The sequence below is a fragment of the Lycium barbarum genome, chromosome 12, assembly GCF_019175385.1.
Source record: "Lycium barbarum isolate Lr01 chromosome 12, ASM1917538v2, whole genome shotgun sequence".
NCBI classification, from domain to species: domain Eukaryota; kingdom Viridiplantae; phylum Streptophyta; class Magnoliopsida; order Solanales; family Solanaceae; genus Lycium; species Lycium barbarum.
The window spans coordinates 57,685,049-57,710,540 of record NC_083348.1 but is presented as its reverse complement, the minus strand read 5'-3'; the positions used below and the strand labels follow the sequence as shown (position 1 = coordinate 57,710,540).

At 34.2% G+C, this 25,492-nt stretch overlaps 1 protein-coding gene and 1 pseudogene across 1 annotated transcript; both read right to left on the bottom strand.

Annotated features, from left to right (window-relative positions):
• Window positions 1–7,722: 7,722 nt before the first annotated feature.
• On the bottom strand, window positions 7,723–10,309 carry LOC132623971 (F-box/FBD/LRR-repeat protein At1g13570-like; annotated as a pseudogene).
• A 3,490-nt stretch (window positions 10,310–13,799) lies between these two features.
• On the bottom strand, window positions 13,800–24,304 carry LOC132621801 (uncharacterized). Its single transcript, XM_060336226.1, has 13 exons — window positions 24,128–24,304; window positions 23,984–24,050; window positions 23,795–23,905; window positions 22,268–22,463; window positions 19,794–19,879; window positions 19,394–19,589; window positions 19,084–19,195; window positions 17,899–18,026; window positions 17,564–17,770; window positions 17,354–17,463; window positions 16,341–16,470; window positions 15,414–15,563; window positions 13,800–14,266 (listed from the first exon to the last, which is right to left on the bottom strand). Exons 1-13 carry the CDS (start codon window positions 24,195–24,197, stop codon window positions 14,045–14,047), a joined length of 1,785 nt encoding a protein of 594 aa, XP_060192209.1. The 5' UTR covers window positions 24,198–24,304; the 3' UTR covers window positions 13,800–14,044.
• Between the last annotated feature and the right edge of the window lie 1,188 nt (window positions 24,305–25,492).

Sequence of the window (25,492 nt, the reverse complement as noted above, 5' to 3'; positions counted from 1 at the left end):
ACTTTTTTAACCCAAAAAATAACGTTTGAAACCAAACTAACCCTTTAAAAAAAAAAAAATCAAACTAGGCTTCACGCACAAAATCTATGCGTGAAAGGGCTAAAGTGTACATTTACACTTTGGTCCTTTCACGCACAGAATCTGTGCGTGAAATCCTCTTTTCCCCGACCCCAATCTTTGTTCTTTGGAAATCAAACTCAAAATTAAGCTTTTTTCGTACTTTGACCGAAGATTAGTCACGTTTCAAAACACCGGAATATAAATATTTTATATAGAACTTAATATTTTGTTTAGCGTAAAATAATGTCGGCTCATTACATCAAGTATACATATATGTTTGGATCGTCGTTTTAGGGGTTGTAAAGTGCCTCGAAGTAAGTTTGGAAACTTGTTATTTTTAAGCTTTTTTTTTTGTACTTTGACCGAAGATTAGTCAAGTTTCAAAACGTCGGAATATAAATATTTTATATAGAACTTAATATTTTTTTTAGCGTACAATAATATTGGCTCATTACATCAAGTATACATATACATTTGCATCGTCGTTTTAGGGGTTGTAAAGTGCTCCGAAGTAAGCTTGAAAACTTGTTATATTTAGGTTTAAGTGTCATATTTAATAGGATTTTGATTAATCTCTTTTGTTTTACTCCCAAAGCTATGAAAGTACTTTTCTAGTTCAAGAAAGATAGAAAAGAAAAAATTACTCTGCTTTGTATTAGGTTGTTTTTTTATTTTATGTCTTTTTTATTTTGTTATTGTATTGTTATTGTTATTGTAAAGGAGGAAACAAACATATCGTTACTGAGCGTACAAGATCATGCACTTGTGGTAAGTGACAAACGTACCACATGCTATGTTCTCATGCAGTAGGTGCTGTGAGAGAATGGCCAGAAATGTAACTGATTATGTGGCGAGGGAATATAAGGTCGTAAATTACCTTAAAGCATATTCCGGCCACTTCCATCCCCTTGGTAATCAAGCTTATTGGCTAGCCGCGCCTTTTTCTATGGTTGCGAACAAGGAGCATATCCGTAAATTGGGAAAAAACTAGCTAACCCGTTATTCCAATCAAATGGATATTAGAGAAAAGACTTACTCTCGCAAGTGCTCGACATGTAAGCAATTTGGGCATGATAAGCGTTCATGTGGGCAAAACTTCCGTGGTGGCAGCACATTTGGAAGTAGAAGAGTGTCTAGAACTTGATTTTTTTTTTAAAAGTATATTGTAATTTAATGATGTATTTCGTTGCTAATGGAATGAAATATTTTTCAATTATTATGAACCTCTCATATTGGATGAATTATTTTTAAATACTATATTTATTTTTGCACATTCGAAAAGTGCGGATTACACAATACAATAACAAAATAAAAAAGACATAAAAGAAAAAAACAACCTAATACAAAGCAGAGTAATTTTTTCTTTTCTATCTTTCTTGAACTAGAAAAGTACTTTCATAGCTTTGGGAGTAAAACAAAAGAGATTAATCAAAACCCTATAAAATATGACACTTAAACCTAAATATAACAAGTTTTCAAACTTACTTTGGAGCACTTTACAACCCCTAAAACGACGATCCAAATGTATATGTATACTTGATGTAATGAGCCGATATTATTGTACGCTAAAAAATATATTAAGTTCTATATAAAATATTTATATTCCGACGTTTTGAAACGTGACTAACCTTCGGTCAAAGTACGAAAAAAACTTAAAGATAACAAGTTTCCAAACTTACTTCGAGGCACTTTACAATCCATAAAACGACGATCCAAACATATATGTATACTTGATGTACTAAGCCGATATTATTTTACGCTTAAAAAAATATTAAGTTCTATATAAAATATTTATATTCCGGTGTTTTGAAACGTGACTAATCTTCGGTCAAAGTACGGAAAAAACTTAATTTTGAGTTTGATTTCCAAAGAATAAAGGTTGGGGTAGGGGGAAAGAGGATTTCATGCACAAATTCTGTGCGTGAAGCCTAGTTTTTTTTTTTTTTTTTTTAAGGATTAGTTTAGTTCCAAAAATTATTTTTTGAGTTAAAAAAGTTCCGGACTCGAGATATTAACCATTCTACTTCTGGGGAGTCTACACTATCCTAGTGGTGAATCAGGTCATGTCCAACTTTTGATCAAGGAGGAACTACTTTAAATGCAATAGCGGTTTAACAACTTTTCCTAATGTTACAAATGGAAAGGCAGTAAAGAGGAAAACGAGAATTGTAAAGAAATAGAATTTTGTGTCTAGCTCAACCTCTAAAGCTAGCTTATGGGAATTGTTTAAGTCGATATAAGGAGATCATTCATCTCATTAACCATCAGTGTGGGACTTTTATATTCTTCAACAACCACCTCACGCCTAGGCTGGATATTTGAAGCGTGGACAATTTAATTTGGGGATCCAACATCGGGTGAGATGAGTCATGCTCTGTACCATGTTAAAAAATTAATCTTGCGCTTAACTCAACTCCAAAACTAGCTCATGAGGGGAGGGTTGTCTGAGTCCAGAGACCACCCATCTTTTACATTCTTCAAACAAGAACATTTAACTATCACATTTCGAGAAGATAATTAGATTGTCCAATATATTTGCTCACCACCCCAAGCCTGATCTTCCAAGTAACTTATGGGTTCACGTAAATGTATTAAGAAATTCACGGAATATTTATAAATATTTGATCATGAACCAAATTATTACCGTATAGGAAAATAGGAGTATTAACTTGAGATTGTTGTAGGTACTAGGTGGGAATAGTAACAGAACAAGGTGGGTGCGGGGCGGGGCAAATAAATACGGGGCAGTGAGGGCAGGGGCGAATTTATGTATATAAAATGGTCACGTGAACCATGGTCACCTGACTAAATTCGGAATATTATATGTATAATTCTTAAAATATATCTAATATTATTTAAGGAAACCCATGATCAAAAGAGATTGAGTGGAGCACTGGTTAAGCTCTGGGCGTACTTCTTTAAGGTGTCGAGATTGAACCCGACTTACGACACTTTTGCTTCTTTTCTTTTTTATTTTTATTTTCTTTTCTTTTTAAATTTCTATAGCATGTTTTCCATTTTTTTTATTTTAGTTCTAATCCTCCGCGCCCAGAGGCGAATTGTCGTTTTTGGCATTTTAAATTTCTATAGTAAGTTTTTATTTTTTATTTTATTGAAGGTTTGTTTTGACATTTTAAAAATATATGAAATAATTTAACTCATTTCTAGCCATTGATTTAAGATCAAGGAGGTTTATTGTCCCGTTCAAGATGTGAAGGGGGTATTGTTTCCCAATCCAATATATTAAGGGGGTAAAGTGGGTTTCACTCTTTCCTTAATGCCTTTGTGATTATAAAACAACTTACTCTATGAAAAAAAATATAATTAATTATCTTTTGCTCGCCAAGTTGATTTCACTATAAATTTTTATATCTTAACTTAAAAGTAATTGTGCATCCATCCTCTTGAAATCTTGTATTGGCCTCTGGATGACGAGGCGGTTCGATGACACTTCTATAGTGAGGCAAGTGGGGGAAGTTTGGTTGCACGGTCCAAAGCTAGTTTTTTTAAGAAATCTGGACCCCAAGTTTTAATTATTAGGTGGCAGGATCCTTTTTAGGATTAGTGCTAATTAAGTAGAGACAAGTTAGCTGAGCATCAAAACAAACCCCCAAGTTTTAAAAGATATATTTTCATCCAACAATTTAAAAAGATAAAAATAAAATAAAATTATAACTATCCCAAGCTTTCAAACCAGCCCCTAAGTTTTAAAAAATACACTTTTGATCCAAAGTAAGAAATAATAAAATAAACCAAAATGAAATATATCTTTTACCTATAAAAAAAAAGAAATATAAAATTATATTCTCCTCTCTCAATTTATTCCCACGTTTTTCCACCTGCATTTGGAATATACTCCATTGACAGGCATTGTTGTAGCTGTGAGCTTCAAGCCTGAAAAAAAATGAGTTCTCGAAAGAGTGATTCATTTCAAGTGGGTGTTGTTGGATTTTTGTTGGGAATCTTTTGATAAGTTTAAATCTCAAATTTTAAAGAGTTTCGAAAAGATTTAAAGTGATTTTGGATTAAATTTCAAATTTGAGCTTGACGATGGCCATTTTGAAGCTTGAGCTTAAACGTGAAAAATTGAGTTTTGATGGGGATCTTTTGAGGAGTCTCAATCTCAAATTTAAGGGAATTTGGAGAAGATTGAAGGTGGTTTTGCATAAAATTTCAGATTTGAGGAGTCTCAATCTCAAATTTAAGGAAATTTGGAGAAGATTAAAGGTGGTTTTGCATAAAATTTTAGATTTGAGCTTGAGGTAAAAGATGAACATTTCATATTTGAACTTGAGGTTGAAGATGAACACTTCAGACTTATAACTAAACTATAGATGAGACAACGTCCATGCATAGATTGTTGAGCTATTATTAACAGAAGACATTCATTAAAAGCAAAATAAAAGAGTAACGTTTATGCATAGACTAACAACAGAAATACATTCACTGCTGATTATGTCTTCATGAATGTCTGCCTCATGTCTTTACCACAAATAGGCCATTCATTACCCATCAAATCCTAGCAATACCTTTTGGCCTTCTCAAGAATTGGAGATTGGTAGTAGTTGAAACTAGTTAATGAGGTGCTTTGGGACAAGAGAATGGGATCCTCAAAAGAGTTATGTTACCACACTTGCAATCTCCGCTAATAAGCTAGCTACATGTTACTAGAATCTACAATCTAACACTTGCTTTTGCAACCAAAAAGTTTTTTTTTTTTTTTAATAAGTGAACTAATTTTAGATTATAAAACTTATATTTGTAACTAAACAATATTTTAAGTGAAACAACACTATAATAATCTAAAATAATGATAATTAATGAGTAATGTTAATAATGTGTTGAAGAAAAACTTATGATGATCATAGCTATATGTAACAACTTGGAATTGGTGACATAACTATATGCGAACATCACATTTCTTTCTTAGCCATATTGCAAATGGTTACTATACTACATATAGTCTATATTGAAATTGATGATATAATTACATGTGATCAATGTGAAATGTTCTTGTCTTTATTGCAATAGGTGAAATAATTATGCGATCAACTTGTAATGTTTAGATTAATAGCGAACGACTTGTATTATTTCATTGATCTTAGTATTTATATCAACAATGATGTTACCATTTTGTTAATACTCATTTAAATGCCAGCAACGATAAGTTTCAAGAACTAATTCATCAATTTTCAAGATAATTTCATTTAAACCGTAGGTTGCTTACAAAAATCGTAGTCTCTTCTTGGTGGCTAAAATGTGACCTTTTTTAGTTCTCGTTTTATATGTATAGTCAAATGCAGAAGCTTAGTAGAAACTATATGATGCTAATAAACCTATTTTAGACCTGATAAAGATTCTCCTAGACTATTTCTAGCAGTGTTGTCTTCTTCTTTTTGGACGAATAACTGCTGTAATTGATTCGAAACCATGTCAAATCTTGGCCAAACTGCTTCAAATTTCAGATATGAACTCCCCTCCACATTCCAGTTCTTTTGAGATATTACCCACGTGAAATAGAACTCTATTGTGGTAATCCAAAGTCTGAACAATCATCTTCTTCAACCTTTAGAGTTGCTATAAAATCGATCCAAAATCATGTCAAATCTCAACGAAATTGCTTTAAATTTCATATATGAATTCTCCTCGATGTTCCGATTTTTTAGGCATTGGTAGCTGCTACATTCCATATAACAACTGCTATATATATAAGATTTGACATAGTTTCGGATCAAATTACATCAGTTGTTCGTCCAAAAGGAAGAAGACACACTACATGAAATAGTCTAACATAATCTTTATTCAGGTCTAAAATAGGTTTATTAGCATCCTATAGTTTCTACTAAGCTTCTGCATTGGCTATAATCATGTCAAATCTCAACGAAATTGCTTCAAATTTCATATATGAATTCTCCTCGATATTTCAATTTTTTTAGGCATTGGCAGCTACTGCATTTCATATAACAACTGTTGTATTATATATACAAGATTTGACATGGTTTCCGATCAATTACATCAGTTACTCTAGCAGAATATTTATTCAGGTCTAAAATAGGTTTATTAGCATCTTATATAGCCAATGCAGAAGCTAGTCAAAACTATAAGACGCTAATAAACCTATTTAGACCTGAATAAAGATTCTCCTAGACTATTTTTAGCAGTGTCGTCTTCTTCCTTTTGGACGAACAACTGTTGTATTTTGATCCAAAACCATGTCAAATCTTAACCAAACTGCTTCAAATTTCAGATATGAGCTTCCCTCCACGTTCCGATTCTTTTGAGATATCATCAATCATCTTCTTCAACCTTGAGAGTTGTTATAAAATCGATCCAAAATCATGTCAAATCTCAACAAAATTGCTTCAAATTTCAGATGTGAATTCTCCTCGATGTTCCGATTTTTTTGAGGTATCACTCACTTAAAGTGAAGCTCGTTTGTGGTAATCCCACATTTTTTAATTAGAGCTTCGAAGCTTTGTTAATGACCGTCAATGGCTTCCAACTCCTTCACGTTATTCAGCAAGCAAAATGTGTATATACTTTAAGTTTAGCTTTCAACGACAATTACACACAGAAGATCAAGGAATGAGAGAATTTGGCGGTAAAAGAATGATTTTCGGAGAAGAAGAACATGAAAGAAGAAAGAGAGAAAGAAAGAGAGAGAAAGGGACTTTTTTGAAAAGTTTAAAATTTAACCTTGAAGTTTTTAAAAATACAAAGAGGCTCATCTGTTTGTTAATCTCATCATTAGTAATTTCTGAAGCAAAAATAAATGAGAAAGAAAATGAGGGCCTGCCACTTAGAAAAAACTTTTGAGGCCCTGCCACCTTATTGTTCGAGGCAACTGAAGAATGAATGAAGCAACTGTGACTAAGAAAAGATCAAAACAACATAGCTTGATAAATAAACCGGAAACAGGACTCTAAAGGAAGAATTTTCAACTGTTTTCTACTTCGTTAATGATCCAGAAGCTACTTTGGAACAGCTTAAGGAGAATGATACATGGAATATCAATTTTACGAGAAAATGGCACGATTGTGAAAGTGAAAAGATGCTGGAATTTTAGGCAAGATTGCAAGACTTTCATGTGCACAAACAAGAAAAAGACAGAATGGTATGGGGGAATAGAGGCAAAAGGGAAATTCACAGTTAAAAGATGCTATGCAGAGAGGAATTATTTTATGCGATGGCTACATGGGTGAACAAGATAGCGAGAGTATAGACCACCTATTTATTCGTTGTTGCGAGATGATTATTTTATTCAGCAACAATAGTTTTGTTGTTGGGCAATACCAAGAAGCTTAGGGAAATTATCGAAATCAAAGAATCAACTCCTATACATATACATTAATAGCTAGGTGATTTTTTGCTTGAAGTTACCACTTTTGATCTAAATCCTTAAGATCTCTTAAACTTTGTGAGCTCCTTGAGCAGTTAGGAGGTTTACGCTTATCAGGAGCAGTTAGGAGCTCTTCTGTCATCAATTGCATCCTCAGGACGATTGATTTAATGAACGCTTACTTTACTTGAACAAGAAAGAAAAGAGTTTCTCCAGGGACTGAAAAGAAAGCCATACACTATAAATGGCTTTTGCTGTCTACTAAAAGAGAGTTTCACAGTTCATTCAAGACCAACATGCTTTTATGGCTACCAAAATATAAATGTACAAACCGGGAAGTTACATTATGCGCATAGTCACATATTCTCTGGATGCCAGGGATCGCCATTGTCACAGTACATATTTATATTCCAACTCCCAAGTCTCAAATTTTAAATCATTCAAGAACTGAAATTTATGCAAACAAACAAACAGAAATTCAGTCTTTTCTCTACCTTAAGGGCAGGCAAAACACAGCCATACAGTACTGCATCCACATTCATTTCTATCTATTCACCTTAACTTGCAAAACACTTGTGATAATATCAAAGAGGACTAGGTTTTTAATCGAAGTGATAGACAACACTTCTGCTTTAGGTGATACCCTCCGAAATTTTGTTAGCTCTGCAAGTTTCTTGAGTCTTATTTCACATGATTCATCTCCTTGCTCGGGCTCGATTATCATTCTCACAAGCATTGGAGACATGTATAATAGTAGCTTGATAAGCTCCATTTCAGGCTTCGTGCCAGTTGTACCTTTAAACTTAACTGCCCTTAGGTGATTCAGTGTCGCATTTGAGAAACTTGCAGAAATTTCATCAAAATCATCCCCGGTCACTGGATCAAGCAATTCATCCATCCCAAAAAAATGATACACCTAACAAAGATTAAGAAACTCTGAACTTAAACAAAGGATCCAAATAACATATACAAAAGAGAACAAAGTAAACATCATTAAGAACCTCAATTTCAATATCTTGTAAATACGGAGAGCTTCTTATCAAACAAAGAGCAGCAAAAAGATCAACTACTTCATCCAAACAAATGCAAGATAAGTGGAGACATTTAAGACAATTAAGAGCAGAGGAAAGCCTTCTTGGTACTTCTCCTAAACCTGCAAACAAGAACTAGAAGGAAAACGGAAAAAATAAGAATAATGAAAAAAATTAAAAGATGGCACATCTACGAAAATGAAGCATAATACAATATTTACCTGGAAGCTACAGTAATCCAAGAAGAGATGTTCGAGAACTGGAAAAGACTGAATTTTTTCGTCAAGATCATGTTTTTTTTGCCTGCTTAGAAGAACCTATATCCACAAGTGAAAGTTTTGCAAGAACAGGGACATTTGTTAAAGAAATAAATTGTATTGCGCCAATGAAGTCAAAGGATCTCAACTTGGGAGCATTAATTCGAACACGTTTTAAGGTGTTTGAGATTTGCAGCACCAGATGCTCAAGCAACAGACTATGAGAGATCAAACATCCAATGATTCAGAAGAAATTTTGACTTGACGCAGTTCCAAGCTTATTAACCCTTGAAATCTTTTAAGATCGGTTGGAGGACATACTACACAATTTTGTGGACTCAAATGACTCAACTGTAAACATGTGAAAAAGGAAGAAGGTAATTTGTATAGGTTCCGCTGTGAAAATTGAAGAGCAAGATGCTTAAGGCCTTCCTTAGAGAGAAAGTGTATCAGGTTGCCAATCGTGGGACAAGTTCCCAGATTAGGAATAGAGAGAGTAAACTTAGAAACTGTTCCTTCGTGAAGGGTCAATAGGTGGAACATAATGCTTGTAAATTTAAGAGAAGGTGATGTTAAGTTATCCACAGTTTCCCAAAATGTTTGATCAAGCGTCAACAGTGGAAGTTTGCACCAGTTAGATCTCCATTTCTTCGATAAGACGCTTGTCCTCACAGCATCTAGCAAAGGCAAAAACATCAGAATGACACTGATTACATTCTCAGGAAGGCCGCTAAGTACATCGCGAGGTATAACTTGACATCTATGCTTTTTGATCTTAGGAGGCATCATATAACAATAGTCCCAATAAGAATCTGCCAAAAATAAACAAGATTACGAATGTAAGGAATCACCAAACTATCTCCGCAATCAGCTATTCACATTGTCAAATCAACATGCCACAACTGCAAGAAGAAAAAAAAATTGTACTCTAATTTTAATCACTCATCAATCTCGTTTCAAGATCCACGATGCGGAGAACTTTCGTATCCAGTACTTGTATTTCCCAGTTTTCACTCTTAAAATGAGCTTTCGAGCTGTTATATAACTTTGGGTATCAAATTAGCAACTTTACTAGTACTAAAATTGCTAAGCCTATTAATATTCCCACCCTGAACAATTATGTCACATTCAACAATATTAAGTGTATTTCAACGCAAGCACAGAATCTATAGTTACAACGAAATCACTGAACGCATGCACATATCCAAGAAACTAACATCCAAAAAAAGGGCATAAAAAATAATGTAGAATCCTTTGTTTGATAGGCTTAAATCAATCTACAAGGAAAAAATGATAAAAACAGATTAAAAAAAATAGAAGCATATTTCAGGCTTACCAAGAAATGAAATTATTGATGATGAAGGATTATCCGAAATGGTTGAAAAATGCCCTTATGAATATTTGTAAGTCCTCAACTGCTCAAGTCTTGAGTAAGTAGTTTAGTCTTTAACTCTTTGGGTTCATCACTCTTAATTCCATCTCTAGTTTCCATAAGTATAAAAAGATAAAGAAAACCTTTGACGAAATGGAATAATTGTCTTCATTCCGATCCTTAACTTACAAAGGCTATCATGTTTTAAGAGGCGGACGTTAAAACGTTATCAGTATTTCTTTTTATTTTAGGTTCTTATGAACTTTCACTTTTTATATGCAAGTTTATTTGGGTTTATTTTTTGGCATTTGGTAACATTGATGTTATTAATAATTGATAGTTAATATCTCGAAATTCTCCTAAATTATTTATGTTTTGTTAGTTTAATACTTAAACTATAGCGTATTGTTGATACATTGAATTCTATTACCAGAGTAAGTACGTGTAAAGTTATGCATTCCTTCAACCTTTAATTAAGACTGGACAACAATTGGAAGAAGTCTGCCCATTCTGTGTCATATATAGCGGATATTTTTCTATTATATATAAGTGTTAAAGGAGGACCAACATAGCATTAATAAATTATACATAGAGTATTTCATGTTGTACTCATTTATTTCTATTATATTTTAGAAATATATAAGTGCCAAAGGAGAACCAACATAGCATTAACAAATTGTACATAGAGCATTCCATGTTGTATCCATCTATTTTTATTATATTCTATTATATATATTTCTATTTTATATATTATAACATAGCATTAACAAATTATACATAGAACAATCCATGTTGTACCCATCTATATCTATTATATTTTATTATATATATATTTCTATTTTATATATATTTTTCTATTATATATAAGTGTCAAAGGAGGACTAACACAACATTAACAAATTGTACATAGAGCATTCCATGTTATACCCTATTTCACTGGTGAAGGACACATTAGATTGTACTATAAATTTTCCAATTTCATTAATGATGAATGGACATGTGTTTGTACAAAAAGATTCAATTTTAATTCTCCGACACATATGTATTTCCTCCATGCACTTTTATTTATTCACTTTTGACTTTTACGTTCTTAAAGAATTAATAAATGAAGTATTCCCTCCGTCTCATATTACTTGGCCACATTACTATACTTGACTTTTCACGTTCTTTAAGAATTAATAAATGAAGTACTCCCTTCGTCTCATATTACTTGGCCACATTACTAAAAATATATGTTTATTTTTCTTATGTATAATAAACGCCCAAGGTGGAGAAACACAACAACAATAAGTTGTACAAAAAACAACTGAATTTAGAAGTTGAACATTAATTCTACATCTTCTGTATTTATTTTTTAAGTCCCCACGGGTCCACAGTATCTTAATTGTCCTTTCATTTCCTTCATTTGGCATGTACTCCCTTTGTCTCAATTTAAGTGCCTACGTTTGACTAAACACAGAGCTTAAGAAATAAAGATAGACTTTCAAATCTTGTGGTTCTAAATTAAAAATGTGAATAATATAATAAAATATCCTTCGAATCTTGTGATTATAAACTTGACATGTAGGATATTTGAATTGTCAACTTACTAAATATAAAATGAGGCAGGCATAACCAAAATAAGATTTTTTTTTATTTCTTATATATATTATATTTTCTATGAACGTCCAAAGTGGACGAACACAGTAACAATAAGTTGTACAAAAAGCAACTGAAATTGTACTCTAAGCAGGGACTAATATGTGTACATTTCAGAAGCCGAACATTAATTCTACCTCTTATATGTTTACTTTTTAAGTCCTCATGAGTGTACAGTGTCTTAATTGTTCTTTCATTTCCTTCGTTTGGCATATACTCCTTCCGTCTCAATATAAGTTCTATGTTTGACTAGACACGTAGTTTAAGAAATAAAGATAGACTTTCAAATCTTGTGGTTCTAAATTAAAAATGTTTATAATATAATAAAATATCCTTTGAATCTTGTAATTATAAATTTGACATGTAGGATATTTGAATTGTCAACTTACTAAATATAAAAAGAGGCGGACATAACCAAAATAAGATAATTTTTTTTTATTTAACAACAAACGCCCAAGGTGGACGAACATAGCAATAATAAGTTGTAGAAAAAACAACTGAAATTTTACTCTAAACCGGGACTAACATCTATACATTTCAAAAGTTTAACATTAATACCACCTGTTGTGTGTTTCTTTTTAAGTCCCCACGTGTCCACAGTGTCTCAATTGTCCTTTCATTTCCTTCATTTTGCATATACTCCCTCTGTCTCAATTTAAGTGTCTACGTTTGATTAGACATGAAATTTAAAAAATAGATAGATTTTTGAATCTTGTGATTCTAAATTAAAAATGTGTATAATATAATAAAATATCATTTGAATCTTGTGATCATAAGCTTGACATGTAGGATATTTGAATTGTCAACTTACTAAATATAAAAAGAGGTGAAGATAACCAAAATAGGACAAATTTTATCAACAATTGAAAAATTGAGGGGGGGGGGGGGGGGGGGGGGTGGAAATAAAAGGAAAAAGAAAAAAAAATGTATACTCACAAAGGAGAATCGCAGTATTATTTGCAAAATATACAAACAATAAAGATTAGCTAAAGTGAGTAATCAGATTAATCATGTTGGGCCATGGGCATAGTTTGCTAGTTAATTAAGAAATGTCACTAGTATCCAGCAAAAGCGATGAACAGTAAAATGACACAAAATATAGAGCCCGTTTAGATTGGCTTATAAGTTGCTTATAAGTTGTTTTCAGTTTTTTTGAGTGTTTGGCTGGCCAGCTTAAAGTCATTTTGTGCTTAAAATAAGCTCAAAAAAATAATTGGGCCATTTGACTTAGCTTATCTAAAGCAGCTTATAAGCTGAAAACAACTTATAAGTCAAAAAAAATAAGTTAGACTACCCCAACTTATTTTTTTTAGCTTATAAGCTGCAAACAGCTTATAGGCATAAGCCCATCCAAACAGGCTCATAGTTTATGCCACTTCTTAGAAATATGGGCATGTGAAAGTGAAATTTGCTCCAGGTGATGCAACTTTCAGTACTTGTAAGGAACATTGCTGTGGACAAGCATAGAGAGACTACTGATCCACTCACAATTTCTTTCTCCTTGGTTTCAAAACAAACGTAGCACTTGCTGATTCCTTTGGTAACAGCAGCAAATATTGTTAAATTTGCTGAAATAAGAACAACTTATGGAGTAATCAAGTTGACGTTGGAAGGTGGAAACACTACCATGTGCTTTTCTTTATTTCTCGTTCGTCCCTCTCTTTTATATAAGCTCAGCTGGCTCAGATTCTGGAATGCCGGACATTTTAATTTAGCAACAAGTGTAAAGCCAGGTTCCATTGTGCACCGCTATTCCAGCTAAAGAAATTGCCTCACGTAAACTGAGAAGAGCGGAAAGTATGGAGGTGATTCCTACGGCTGAGGATGGCATGTGAATGGACTGTCTAGTTGATACTTTAGGTAAGTTAACCAGTTGCAAATACGTACATAAAGAGAAGTTGAGCCACTGTCAGTATGACGTAACTTCCAATACTAGCTAGGACCGACATCAAGTCATTGCGACATGTTATAAACTTAAGAACAAGTACAGAGAGACCACATCTTTAAGAATCCAACCCAAAACTTGGTTCATTTTCTTTTTGGTTGAAATACAAAGAGATGCAATTTCGGAGTAGAATGCACTTCTAAATAAATTCCGGCTGTTCAAGCAAACCATTTGATGCAACCAAATGAAGGCCCCCTCTTAAAAATTCTTTTGAAAGCTGTTCCAAAATTAAAACTCCAGAAAAAACACACTGCATATAAAATGAAATTTTCTGAGACTTCTCAGGTATAGAATTTTTTTTTTTTTAAAGGCATGTCGAAGAATTCCACAGCTTAAAATTTGACAAAGTTGCCTCAACTCTATGTTGCAACGGACAAATCAATGACCAACGAAAAAAGAAGCTCAGCCCCAAAACCTACTAATGAAACCTTTCTTATCTTTCTTCGTACGGGCGTCCAGTGATGGGAACTCAATAAGGTTATAAGCCAGGTCCAATACGATGGGATTACGAGGAACTGATTGGAAGGCAGGTGGAAAAGTTTCAATACGAGGAACAGCCTTCATGTTGGCTTCACCAACAGCCGATTCGTATGTGTCCATTTTTTCCATGAGAAGTTTCTCCATCTGAAAGAAGTACAAAAAATGGATTGCACACGTCAGGGGGATACGAAGAGCACAAACGGAAATGGAAACAGAAACTAGACAAACTAGAAAAGGAAGAATGCACAATATAGATGCTTAAAAGCAAACCCCAAACAAATAAGGATATGATAAAGGACCCAGTTCTTGGAATACAAAACAAATAGGCAATCAACTGACATGGAATTAATGAAAAGAAGTAGCATTAACACTCCACATATCGAATATCAAAAATTTATCAAGGCAGAATTATTTGTCATACTTGGTGCTTCAAACATTCGGGTTACCCTAATGTGTACCAAACTAAAACTAGAAGAGAATGGGAAAGGTTGTGTTAGCTTATCTAGAACTACCGAGAAAATACGTCCACCAGTTGGGAGCATCTACGTAGTACTAAATGGATAACCGGAAATGAACTGTAAAACTGAAACTTCTACCTTTTTTTTGGTGAGGGTGGGGATTGTGTCAAATACAATGCTGAAGTGCTCAGCAAGAATTATCAAAGAAGAAACACCATTATTACTTGTTCATGTTTGACTTTTTGGGGGACACAAGCAAAATTATAACACCAGAAGAAGTTCCCTAACTGCATTATCATTTCATGAGTTGAAACCTTTTCCAGCGCAAACACTTAAAAAGCAATGGAATTTACAACTTCACTTCACAATACGTCTATTAATTTGAGGAATCATGCACACAAAATGCAGTATCCTCTGAAGGACACGAGATGGAGAAAACTGTTAATGCTTCTGCTAAGATAGCGAGAGGCTCATCTAATGTTAACTAGATTTTGAATTACCAAGAATTCAAACCTCTTAGTTCAACCTTTTTTTTCCAACTCTCATGATTCACATACTTCAGCAGTCAATGATTAATTCTTCGAAGAAATCCAAACTTTCTCTCTTCAATGTCATCAGACCCAATCAGGAAATGTCAAGAAGTTGTTGTTTGGAAGTAATTCAACAACACAGAAAATATCCATGGGTTTCTTCCCTATTTTCATATAGTAATCTAAGAATATGTGGTTCCATATGCACCAAGAACATATAAGAAAAGGTGAATACTACAACAAATTAACTAATGGATATGATTGCAAAAGTACTTAACAGATATATGGAAGGCCAAATAATACCTTCTTATCAGTTCCACTCAATGAGATATTTGATATCTTTTTCGAGAGATTTTCTGGAGCCTTTTCTTCCTCCATAATTCCTTTGGCATGTTCAACACAGCTGTTTGATCTGCTCTCGTTATACAGTGTTCTCAGTTCCTTGATCATGACCTGATACAGATGGAGAGAAAACAATGACGAAAGCAGAAACGGAAAAGAAGAATCATTCACACTAATATTACTGATTGAAGCGACATAAGTAGAAAATATAAGAATGTATAATTATGCATCAGAATTTACTACTTATTAGATATAAGGGAGAGTTTGCAGCAGAAGGTCAACATGGCTGCTTAAAGTCATAAAATCCATTTTTATGGCATTGTGGTCATTGTGTCTTACTTTTGTGCATTGTTTACTTGTAATATAGGCTTCAGTGCTTTGCTGTGCACTTAAATGATGAAAACACCAGGAATCTTTTACTTAAATGCCAAGCGTGTCCTACTTTTTACAGCATGGGCCCAGATTTTTTTTTTTTCACGTAAATATGTCAAAATATAGCAACGTTTTAGTAACATATAAAAAACAATTGTAAAAATTGAAGAGTATAAAAGAAACATTATTTAAAACCATAGAAGTTTATACCATATTTTATCCTTTAGGAAAAATTTAACCAACTTAAGTTTACATATTGTAGAAACTGTAGTATACTATAAGTTAAAAGAAAGATCTTAAGATGAAATTTAAAGTTCTGAGAAAATTAGGAGTATTATAAATACATAAAGATACAAATTTGAATATTTTAGAGTAGAAATCTTTTGGAGTTGGGCCCGCGTCTAGTACGGGCATCTTCGTACTAGTCCATCCTATAAGAAGCAGCTAGGAAGCTCTATCAATGAGCATTTAGAGCACATGCACGATCAATTTAATATAATAAAAGCAAGTGCTTGCCTGATCAGCAGCATTCGCGGACTGCAGTTTCATAAGAGTTGCATCAGCTAAAGAACGAGCTCGAGAGTACAAGGCATAAGCTTCTGTCCTCTTTCCCGCCGAACTGTAGGACTTTGCTAAGTAGAAGCACCTGGAGGGAAATTGAAATAAAAGCTTTTAATTGATTTCAAACAAGAAAATATTCATTCTAGGACTACATTAAAGATACACAAAGCTGCAACCCCGAAAACCCAGTAAGATCCTGATAAGCTAAGATGACTAGCGCTTCATGGGGAAAGAGAGGGAGGAGGGGCAAGAGGACTTAATAACAAGGCCTCATCACAGTGCAATAGCCAAATTATTTTTCAGAACAGGCTTAAAATAAGAGGATCGGTAAGATTCCTGATTCTAGCAAGAAGTTGAAATGAGCGCACCAAACTACAGGTCTACCAGATCAAATTGAACAAAATTTTGCACATGAAGATATACGTGCAGAATGGAACTCAGTCCAAGTCATGAAGTTATTGACAGGAGGCAAATAAATTAATCCAATGATGTCCTTCATCTAAGATGATGAACATTGCCATACTGGCACTAGAACCACAAATTCAAATTACTCCAAACAGGCGAAGTACAACCTTACATAGTAGCACTGACCCAAAATTTCATTGATCATCACTTATGCATTTTTCTACGTTGAAGTTGTACAACTTCCTTACGTGGGACACTAAAAGTTCCGGATCTCCATTTCGTAAATTCACCAATAATATTAGTTTTAGACGGCTAGAAGAAATGCTAACACCATTTGAAGATAGTCTGTCACTCTCCCCTCCTCACAAAAAACTTCATTTCAACTATCACAGAATGAAAGAACAAACAACAAGAACAACATACCCAGACCCCAGTATAGTCCCACTCCCACAAGTGGGGTCTGGGGAGGGTAGTGTGTACGCAGACCTTACCCCTACCTTAAGAGGTGGAGAGACCGTTTCCGATAGAAAACATTTCATCGAAGGAAGTAATAAAAGTCGAACCTTTCTGCTCGGAAAACCATACTTTTCAGCTCGCACTCTTCAGCTAAGGCAACTTCTTCCATTTTTCTATCTCTACCAGAACTAACTAGATCAGAAAGATCAGCAGTATTCTGCACCAGAGAAATAAGTGAGCCGTGTCATATTCCCAATTCTGATCTAAAATGCACTGATTAACAATGTAATTAAAAAACAAAACTCGATAATCGTTACCTGTAACAGTAGATCATACAGCCGAACAAGCTCCTCAGGCTTTGTGACCTTTTCATTTTTATCATCACGGACCTTGTTGAGCTTGCTTTTAGCTATTTTAACTAGCAACTGATTCCGCTCAATGGTTCGCTGCCCTAAAATTGCACCAATGGCTTTATCCAGTCCACTTAACTCATCCTTCACATTTTCCGAATTAGCAGCCGTAACCTAGAAGAAAAACCATGTGTGTAAGATGAAACAATTCAGGACTTTAATTTGATGTATGCAATATCAAGATCACCTTGAAATTTCCAAGAGTCAGCTACCACCATGTAATATAAGGAGTAGTCACTCACCAGGTCATTCCGGATGCAGCTCCTGGCTTCATGATATGCTGCAAATATTTTGTCATATAACACAAGTTTCTTCTCTGCTGGAAGAGAATCAGCAGCCGAGCCATGGATATCTTTCTCTAGTTCCTGGGCTGATGAATGGTACAGTGCGTAATATAAGCTTGAAATAAAGTTAAAACCAACATGATGTTTTAAAGGCAGATATGCAAATATCCAATTAATTGATCAATTTATGTGGAAGTGTTCGACTGAAAACGAAGTTTAAGAAAGAATTTCTTTTAGTTCTTGTGGTCTTATATATGCCACGATATTTGGTGGTTATAAACGCATGTCATTACGGGTAAATGAGAAGTTTAAAGTCAAATTGTTTCCAAGTATAGAAAGGTGTCATTATTTTTGGAACAAACTAATAAGAGTTTCACATAAAATGGAACAAATGGAGTATTTCACTAGAGATGCAAAAATGAGGAAAAATTTAAAAACTAAATTACGAGCCACTCAAGTTAAAGCCAGTGAAAATTCTCATTTCCCACTCAGGTTTGCCAAAGTAACAACGTTGATGCAATTTTTTAGGTATAATATATGCATCTGTCTACTTCATTCCTTGTAAGATAACAGACTCGTTGCATTGTATAACATAGCATTTCCTAGTGGACAATTCCTTACAATTTATGGTTTGCCTCATCTTGTTACATATTTTATACTCTGTTATATTTATCATCACTGTCCCCGGGACTAGACATGCAAATCTGCAACTCGTAACATCCTTAACAATATAAGACAACTCACAAAGGTCATAGAGAGTGCTCCGCAACCTAAAAGGACTTCAAGTACAGACATCCAAAAGCTAAGTGAAAAATATCAAGGAATGCCCTAGAAATGCTTTGTAGCATAAAGAACACAAGTATAAAAAAGGGGCAGCCCGGTACACTAAGCTCCGGATATGCGCAGGGTCCGGGGAAGGGCCGATCACTGAGGGTCTATTGTACGCACCCTTAAAAGAACACAAGTATAAAGACTGAAATCTGAAACTAGGTTAAAATAACAAAATTTTGTTCAAATAAGTAGACTGGAAGAATTCCAAACTCAGGGACAAAAAAAAAAAAATCCTAATGTTAGAATATCCAGTGAGTTGGCTATTGATGCATTTTTTAAAGCGCTACCTTTTGCATCGAAGTAATTACATACCTTTCAGAATGGACACCCGTGTCTTTGCATTTGAAATTGGAAATTTGTTTCCAAGCCAATGGAATTCTGTCATAGATGCAGCCTGCTGAGATCTTGCCTCTGCCATAGCAGCCTGTAAACAAAGAAAAGAGAGTGATAGATCAATTAGGAGTAAATAATCCTCAGAACTCATTTTTCAAAAAATTCTTGAGAAAGACAGCACCCAGAGTACAATGGAAGCATTATCTTACAAAAAAATAGTGCCTATAAACCGTATACACTTTTAGTTTATCGGGATAAATTGTAGATACACTTAGAAATGACAGCTCACCTCCAACTTTGTTTTGAAAAGGTCCAGTGCAGGCCCTTCCATTTCACCGATGGAGACGAGTTCAGAAGTTTGTAAGTTAGACTCACCAATCTTGTGTAAGCAATATCTGATACTAGGTTCTAGTTCCTCAACCCGCTCACGGCACAATACTTGGTTCTCTAGATCTCCATATTTCCCAAGTTCCTCATACACAGCCCTATCCAAGTTAGTCAGATATTGAGCATTCAAGACCTTGTTGAAACAATAGTATAATTAAAATAAGGAAAGCGGATATGACGAGCAGAATGAGGAGATTATTCTACAACTTCCTCTACGGATATCATTTGAAAACAAACTAGACACTCTGGCCATTATACTGTCAGCAATGGAGAAGCATACATCTCCATAAAGGCTACAGTACCTGGCGCTTTTGAAACACTTTAGAGCAACATCCCAATTTTGATCTTGTTCAAACAATAAACTCCCTTTCATGTATGCAGCATAAGCCTGCAGATTAGGAAACAAGATTGCTGAATCACGCATAAAATCAAACTCTTGAAGATTTGGGTCAATAATTAAAAACTATATTGATCGCTTTAAACATTGAAACACAAAATGAAACACCACCACGCCTACACAAGAGCAATGAAAAAAAAAATAATGACAATGCTAAAAGGATGCGATTAGAAAAGGAATGGAGTGATTGGAGTGTGCTTTAATTTAGATTACTTAAGTATTGTCTATGCAAAATATCCAAAAACCAATTTGCAGATCTGCAAAGTTTGATTCTCTGTTTTTTCACAAGGTCAATAATTTTAATAGTCATAGAGAAATCTCCCGCATAAAAGCAGTACATTAAAAAGTAGGGAATTAACAACATGATATGATTCTTTATGTTTGATTCTCTGTTCTACCATCAACATATAAAGGCAAGGTGAAAGGCACTACCAATTATATAAACTTAAAAAACAGATTGTACATTGTACTAAGTTCTCATTAAGCAAAATTGATAAACAGGGTCAGATAACTGATTAGCCACACAAAAGGGCAGATAGATTAGAAGAAATCGGCAGCTTTAAAACCGTTTTTCAGAACCAGATTGATAGGAAAGGAGCTACATTTTTTCATCTTCTGAGAGTGTAGCTGAATATCACATCCTTGACCACAGCCAACATTAATGACTGTAGTTGAACAGATTCACTACTGTCCTGTGTACTGTCCACCCCAATTGACTAACAACCTCTAAATGTAGCTACAAGTGGACCACGTTTTCTCTCGAGCATTTACACATATACACCAGCAAATATATGTATATTTCTTTCCTCAAATTTCAACAGCAAGTTTGGCCCCCTAATTGTCATCCAATGAAGCTCTTTTCTTCGATTTTGTCCTTTCTATCCAAGTAAGTCACTTGGATTAGTTTGTTTTATCCTTCCAAGTGTATAAGCTACTACCTAGACAAGGATGCTAACACTTAGGGCTCGTTTGGTTGGAAACAACTTATCCCAGGATAACTTATCCCGGGATAACTAATCCCGGGATAAGTTATCCCGGGATTAGTTATTCCACCCTCAAGGTGGGATAAAAAAACACTATAATGCCGGGATAACTAATCCCGGGATTAGTTATCCTGAGTTTTTGTTCCAACCAAACGTGGGATAAGGCGGCACTAAATTTTATCCCAGGACTATTTTTGTTTATCCATCATACCAAACGAGCCCTTAGGAACTTACTCAATTTATGAAGTCATTAGCAAGTACAAGACAACTCCCGTATGTAAGCTTCAAAGGTAGTTCCATTAACATATTAAAGATGATTGTGGTAAGTGGACGGTCAGTATAAAAAAGAATAGTTCTACTGTGATAAATTGTCATAGTAATATTATTTGTTTGGGTCATATCCGCTTATAGATGCATCACAAGGTAAAACTAAAACCACAAGGAGAGAATTGTCTCAAAAGATCTACAATTCTTTTTTTCAAAGAAAAAGATCTACAATTTTTAGGAATCACTGCCGACTTAACTAAGAACATCTAATTTGCGTCAAAAGACAAATTACTTAGCAGTATTACAATGACATGGACCCAAATAGAATGAAAAATATAGATGATTCATATCGTCGAACCCAACTAATTTGGATTAAGGTATAGCTGATCGTTGATTAACAAGTTGAAGAGAAACATATGATAACATAAGATGACCTGAAACTTCTACCATCTAAGCTCTTCAAATGCTAATTCCTGAAACTTTCATACAACCAATGGCAGTCCTAAAGGCTAAAACATTAGACGTCGTTTAAGGGTATTAACTGGAAGTAAAAAGTCCTCATGGACCATAATGATTGTTGCCAGATAAAGCTGTGGCAATGTCAGCTATTAACCGGTAGTTCTGTGAAATAAGTCCATATTTTTGGAAATAAACCCAGTTTTAGCACTGACAACAAAATCAAAGTTTGAAAGGTAAATAGAGAACTAAGTCACAAAAGCATCTGTTTTCTTTCGGTATAATTTTATTTCATAAGATATTAAAATATGAATCAACTTATCCACCAAAATCTGTACATAGTTATTCTAAAGGACCCAATGGCTTTCCTTTTTTTTTTTTTTTTGTCTAGTAAAGAAGGACCCAATGGTTTCCTGCCACCACTACATTTTTATCCATTAGTGGCATGAGTTTCCTTTCCCTGACTTTATGTATTTCAGAAAGATCATCCTAATCAAAAGAAAAATGAACAAAGAGACTTCAAGTATAGCAAGGAAAAAGCATTTTGAGAAGATCAACAACTCAATACTTCAAGGATCGGATGATCCAAGGTCTGGACTAATGACTAAAATCAAATCCTCTCATGCGCAAGCATAATGCCATGTGTATGAGAATCACGACACAAGAAGCATACCTCCGCTTCTAAAGATGTTCTTGAATCTCCCTTGATGGAACATAATTCCTGGAAAAGACTAGCCCATTTAACCGCCTTTCTCAACCGACCAATGAGATAACTTCTTTGGCGTGCATTTGGTCCATCAGGCAATGTTTTCTTTTCCATAGCATGACTCCAAGCTCTCTCAGCTGTATAGAGAACCAAGTGAAGAAACCTACAATGAGCGTAAATCATTGACATTGTTAAGTTTTAATCAAGTTTGTACATTCAGGAGATAACAAAGAAAATATGACTTTGTATTAGGCAGAGTAAGATTGTTCATAACTCAACAGACTCCAATCTCCCCAGAAAATATAGATCACACTACAAAAAAGAAAGTATAATACTTCTCTTTTTATACTTCTTCAAGGAACTAGATCCTTAACATGTCAACTTTTTGGATTAACACAAGAAAATGCACCCAAAAGCTCAAAAAAAATGCGTCATGATAGCTTAATCAACATCACACAATGTCAGAAATTAGAACTTTAGACTTTCAAACATACAATTGCTGAATAAAATAACCCAATACAGCAGAAACTCTTCCACTCCCTCTCTTTTTTCCCTTCTCTGACAAACCTTCACTAGGCAATGCCTGCGTGAATATTTCATATGATCTCTCTTATAGCATGGTTAGATATATATATATATATATATATATATATATATATATATCATTGTAGTAATAAGCGTAGTCTAGTGGTCCATGAAACGGATGAAAATCATGTGATACTAGGATTTGTATCCCAACAGAGAAACACTAGGTGATTTCTTTCCAATTGCCTAAACCTTGGTGGATAAAGTTACCAAGTAACTCTACTAGTGGGAGGTAGCAAGTATGCAGCGGAATAGTTGAGCGGCACGACAGCTGGCCCGAACGTCACCATAATCTAAAAAGAAAAAGAGTGGAATTTTGGACCGAACAAAATGTAGAGAATTCATATAACTGACCCTAATAGAATGATGGTTAATTTTAGTTGTTGTAATAAGCTATGTTACTCGGACTCTCAGAAAATGTTGCCGCACCTGCATCGGATCCTCCGAAGATGCACTACTTTTGGAGAAACGTACCCGACGGTATTTTTGAAGAGTCTGAGCAACATAGGTAATAAGTAAATACAATCTTCAAAACACATATCTATATGTTCTTGGCATGCTAGGGGTCCCTTACTTCAAAGAATAAAAAGCAAAACGAAATTCTCAACCAATCCATCACATAAACAGTACTCCCTCCGTTTCAATTTGTTTGTCTAGTTTTGACTTGGCACGGAGTTTAAGAAAGAAAAGAAACTTCTTAATCGTGTAATCTTAAATTAAAGATACATAGAATGTACCAAAATACCCTTTCATCTTGTGGCCTTAGACATGCCAGGTGGAAAGTTGAAATTAAGGAGTTGGCAAAAAGGGGAAAAAGGCATTAAGACAAACAAATTGAAACGGAGGAGAGTAAACCAAATTAAGAGTAGCAATAGAAAACATGACAAACTTCAATACAAATAGACAGACCTCACTTCAGTGACTGTATTTACTGAAATTGGACGCTTAGTGTACTTGATACGTCCGTGAGTGAACTTGAGGGATTTATATAATCTCCTTAATCTAGCCGTACAATACCTCCTGAAAAAAAATCCAATCAAAATCAGTCATACCCAAATCGCTTATTAATTGTTATATATTCGGAACATATGTGTGTACCTGTAACGAGCGTAATCACCGAATCGCAATCCATGCTGCATTTGAGCAGATTTTAAAAGCTGTAACACTACAAAAAAAAAACCATATATAAAAATTCAGTGATTTCCAGCAATTGGAGAAAGAAATGAACAAGTATTTCGGTACCATTGACGGAGAACTTAGGGTTAGTGATGTGATCATCAGAAGGAATACAACTCTGTTCGTCGATTTCCATGGCGGAACATTCCTTGTGCTTTGGAGAAATTAGCTACGTTTTCTATTTCGCGTTTCACCACACCCCTATTGCAGAAATGTCCTGCGTTTTTTATTTCGGTTTAATTTTTTTTTTTTTTTTTGGATATGAGGTTTAGAGCCCGTTTGGCTGCGCTTAAAAAAAGTGATTTTTATGTATGAAGTGTTTTTAGAACTTTTAAATGCTGAAAGTTATTTTTATAAATAAACAGTTGAGTGTTTGGATAAAAGTGTTTATGCTGAAAATAAGTTGTTGATGTGTTTGGCAAATAAGTGCTTTTAAGCACTTATTTTCTGTCAAAATGACTGAAATACCCTTAAAGCTGTTAACACTATAATAAGTTGATTTAAAAGATTTTTAAACTCTAAAGTTGATTCAAATCAAAAGTAATTTATATTGTAAAATCACTTCCACTATAAAATGTTTATTTAAGTTAATTTTTTATAAATACATGTTACTTAAGGGGGTGCATGAGCTAAAAGAGACTTATTTTGGAATGAAGAGTTGTGTATTAATTATGAGAATATTAATTAAACCATTCTTCTTCCTCCAGCAGATATATCCTATGTTAACGGTGAAGAGTGAATTTTACAAGATTTAATGATACGTTTTGGCACTAATAATAAATGTTGAGTTCTTCTCTGTAAAGCGTGTTTTTGGCTACTGTATTGTTCCTGGAAAGTCCTTCTCGTGTATAGTCTTTAAAAAATGTTCATTTATAAATTCTTGTGAAGGCAAATTTTTACCACTATGTTATTCGCTATCACCACACAACTACCAATTACCCCCACGACTTGGCATTTCCACCACTGCCACCACCGTAAATTGGCCTCTACCAACACTTATTCACCTCCACTGCCAATCATATCCACAACTAATCACCATACATCGATCACCAACCTTCATTGTACAACATCTTAATAATCATTATTAGATTTTAAATATAGACGTGACTTTTTGGAGAGATACACAATAAATACTTTACACTTTAACTTACCTATTTTACGTGTTCTCTTTTTCTGAGTCACATGTCACAACCTCTTTTACCAATTCTGTAGAACTAATTATTTCATACTCAATTGAACCTCTTTATCACATTCATTGTTGAGTTTTCTTTTTCAAATAGTCCCTTGAATATGGAATTTACTCTAGTGATGGAATACACCGAAATGTTAATACTTTGCACTTTATATTAGTCAATTTTAAAAACAAATAGAGCCTTAGTTTTCCTTGTTTCAAGCAGTGTTTTAAAAAGCACGGGTGTCAAATATGGAGAA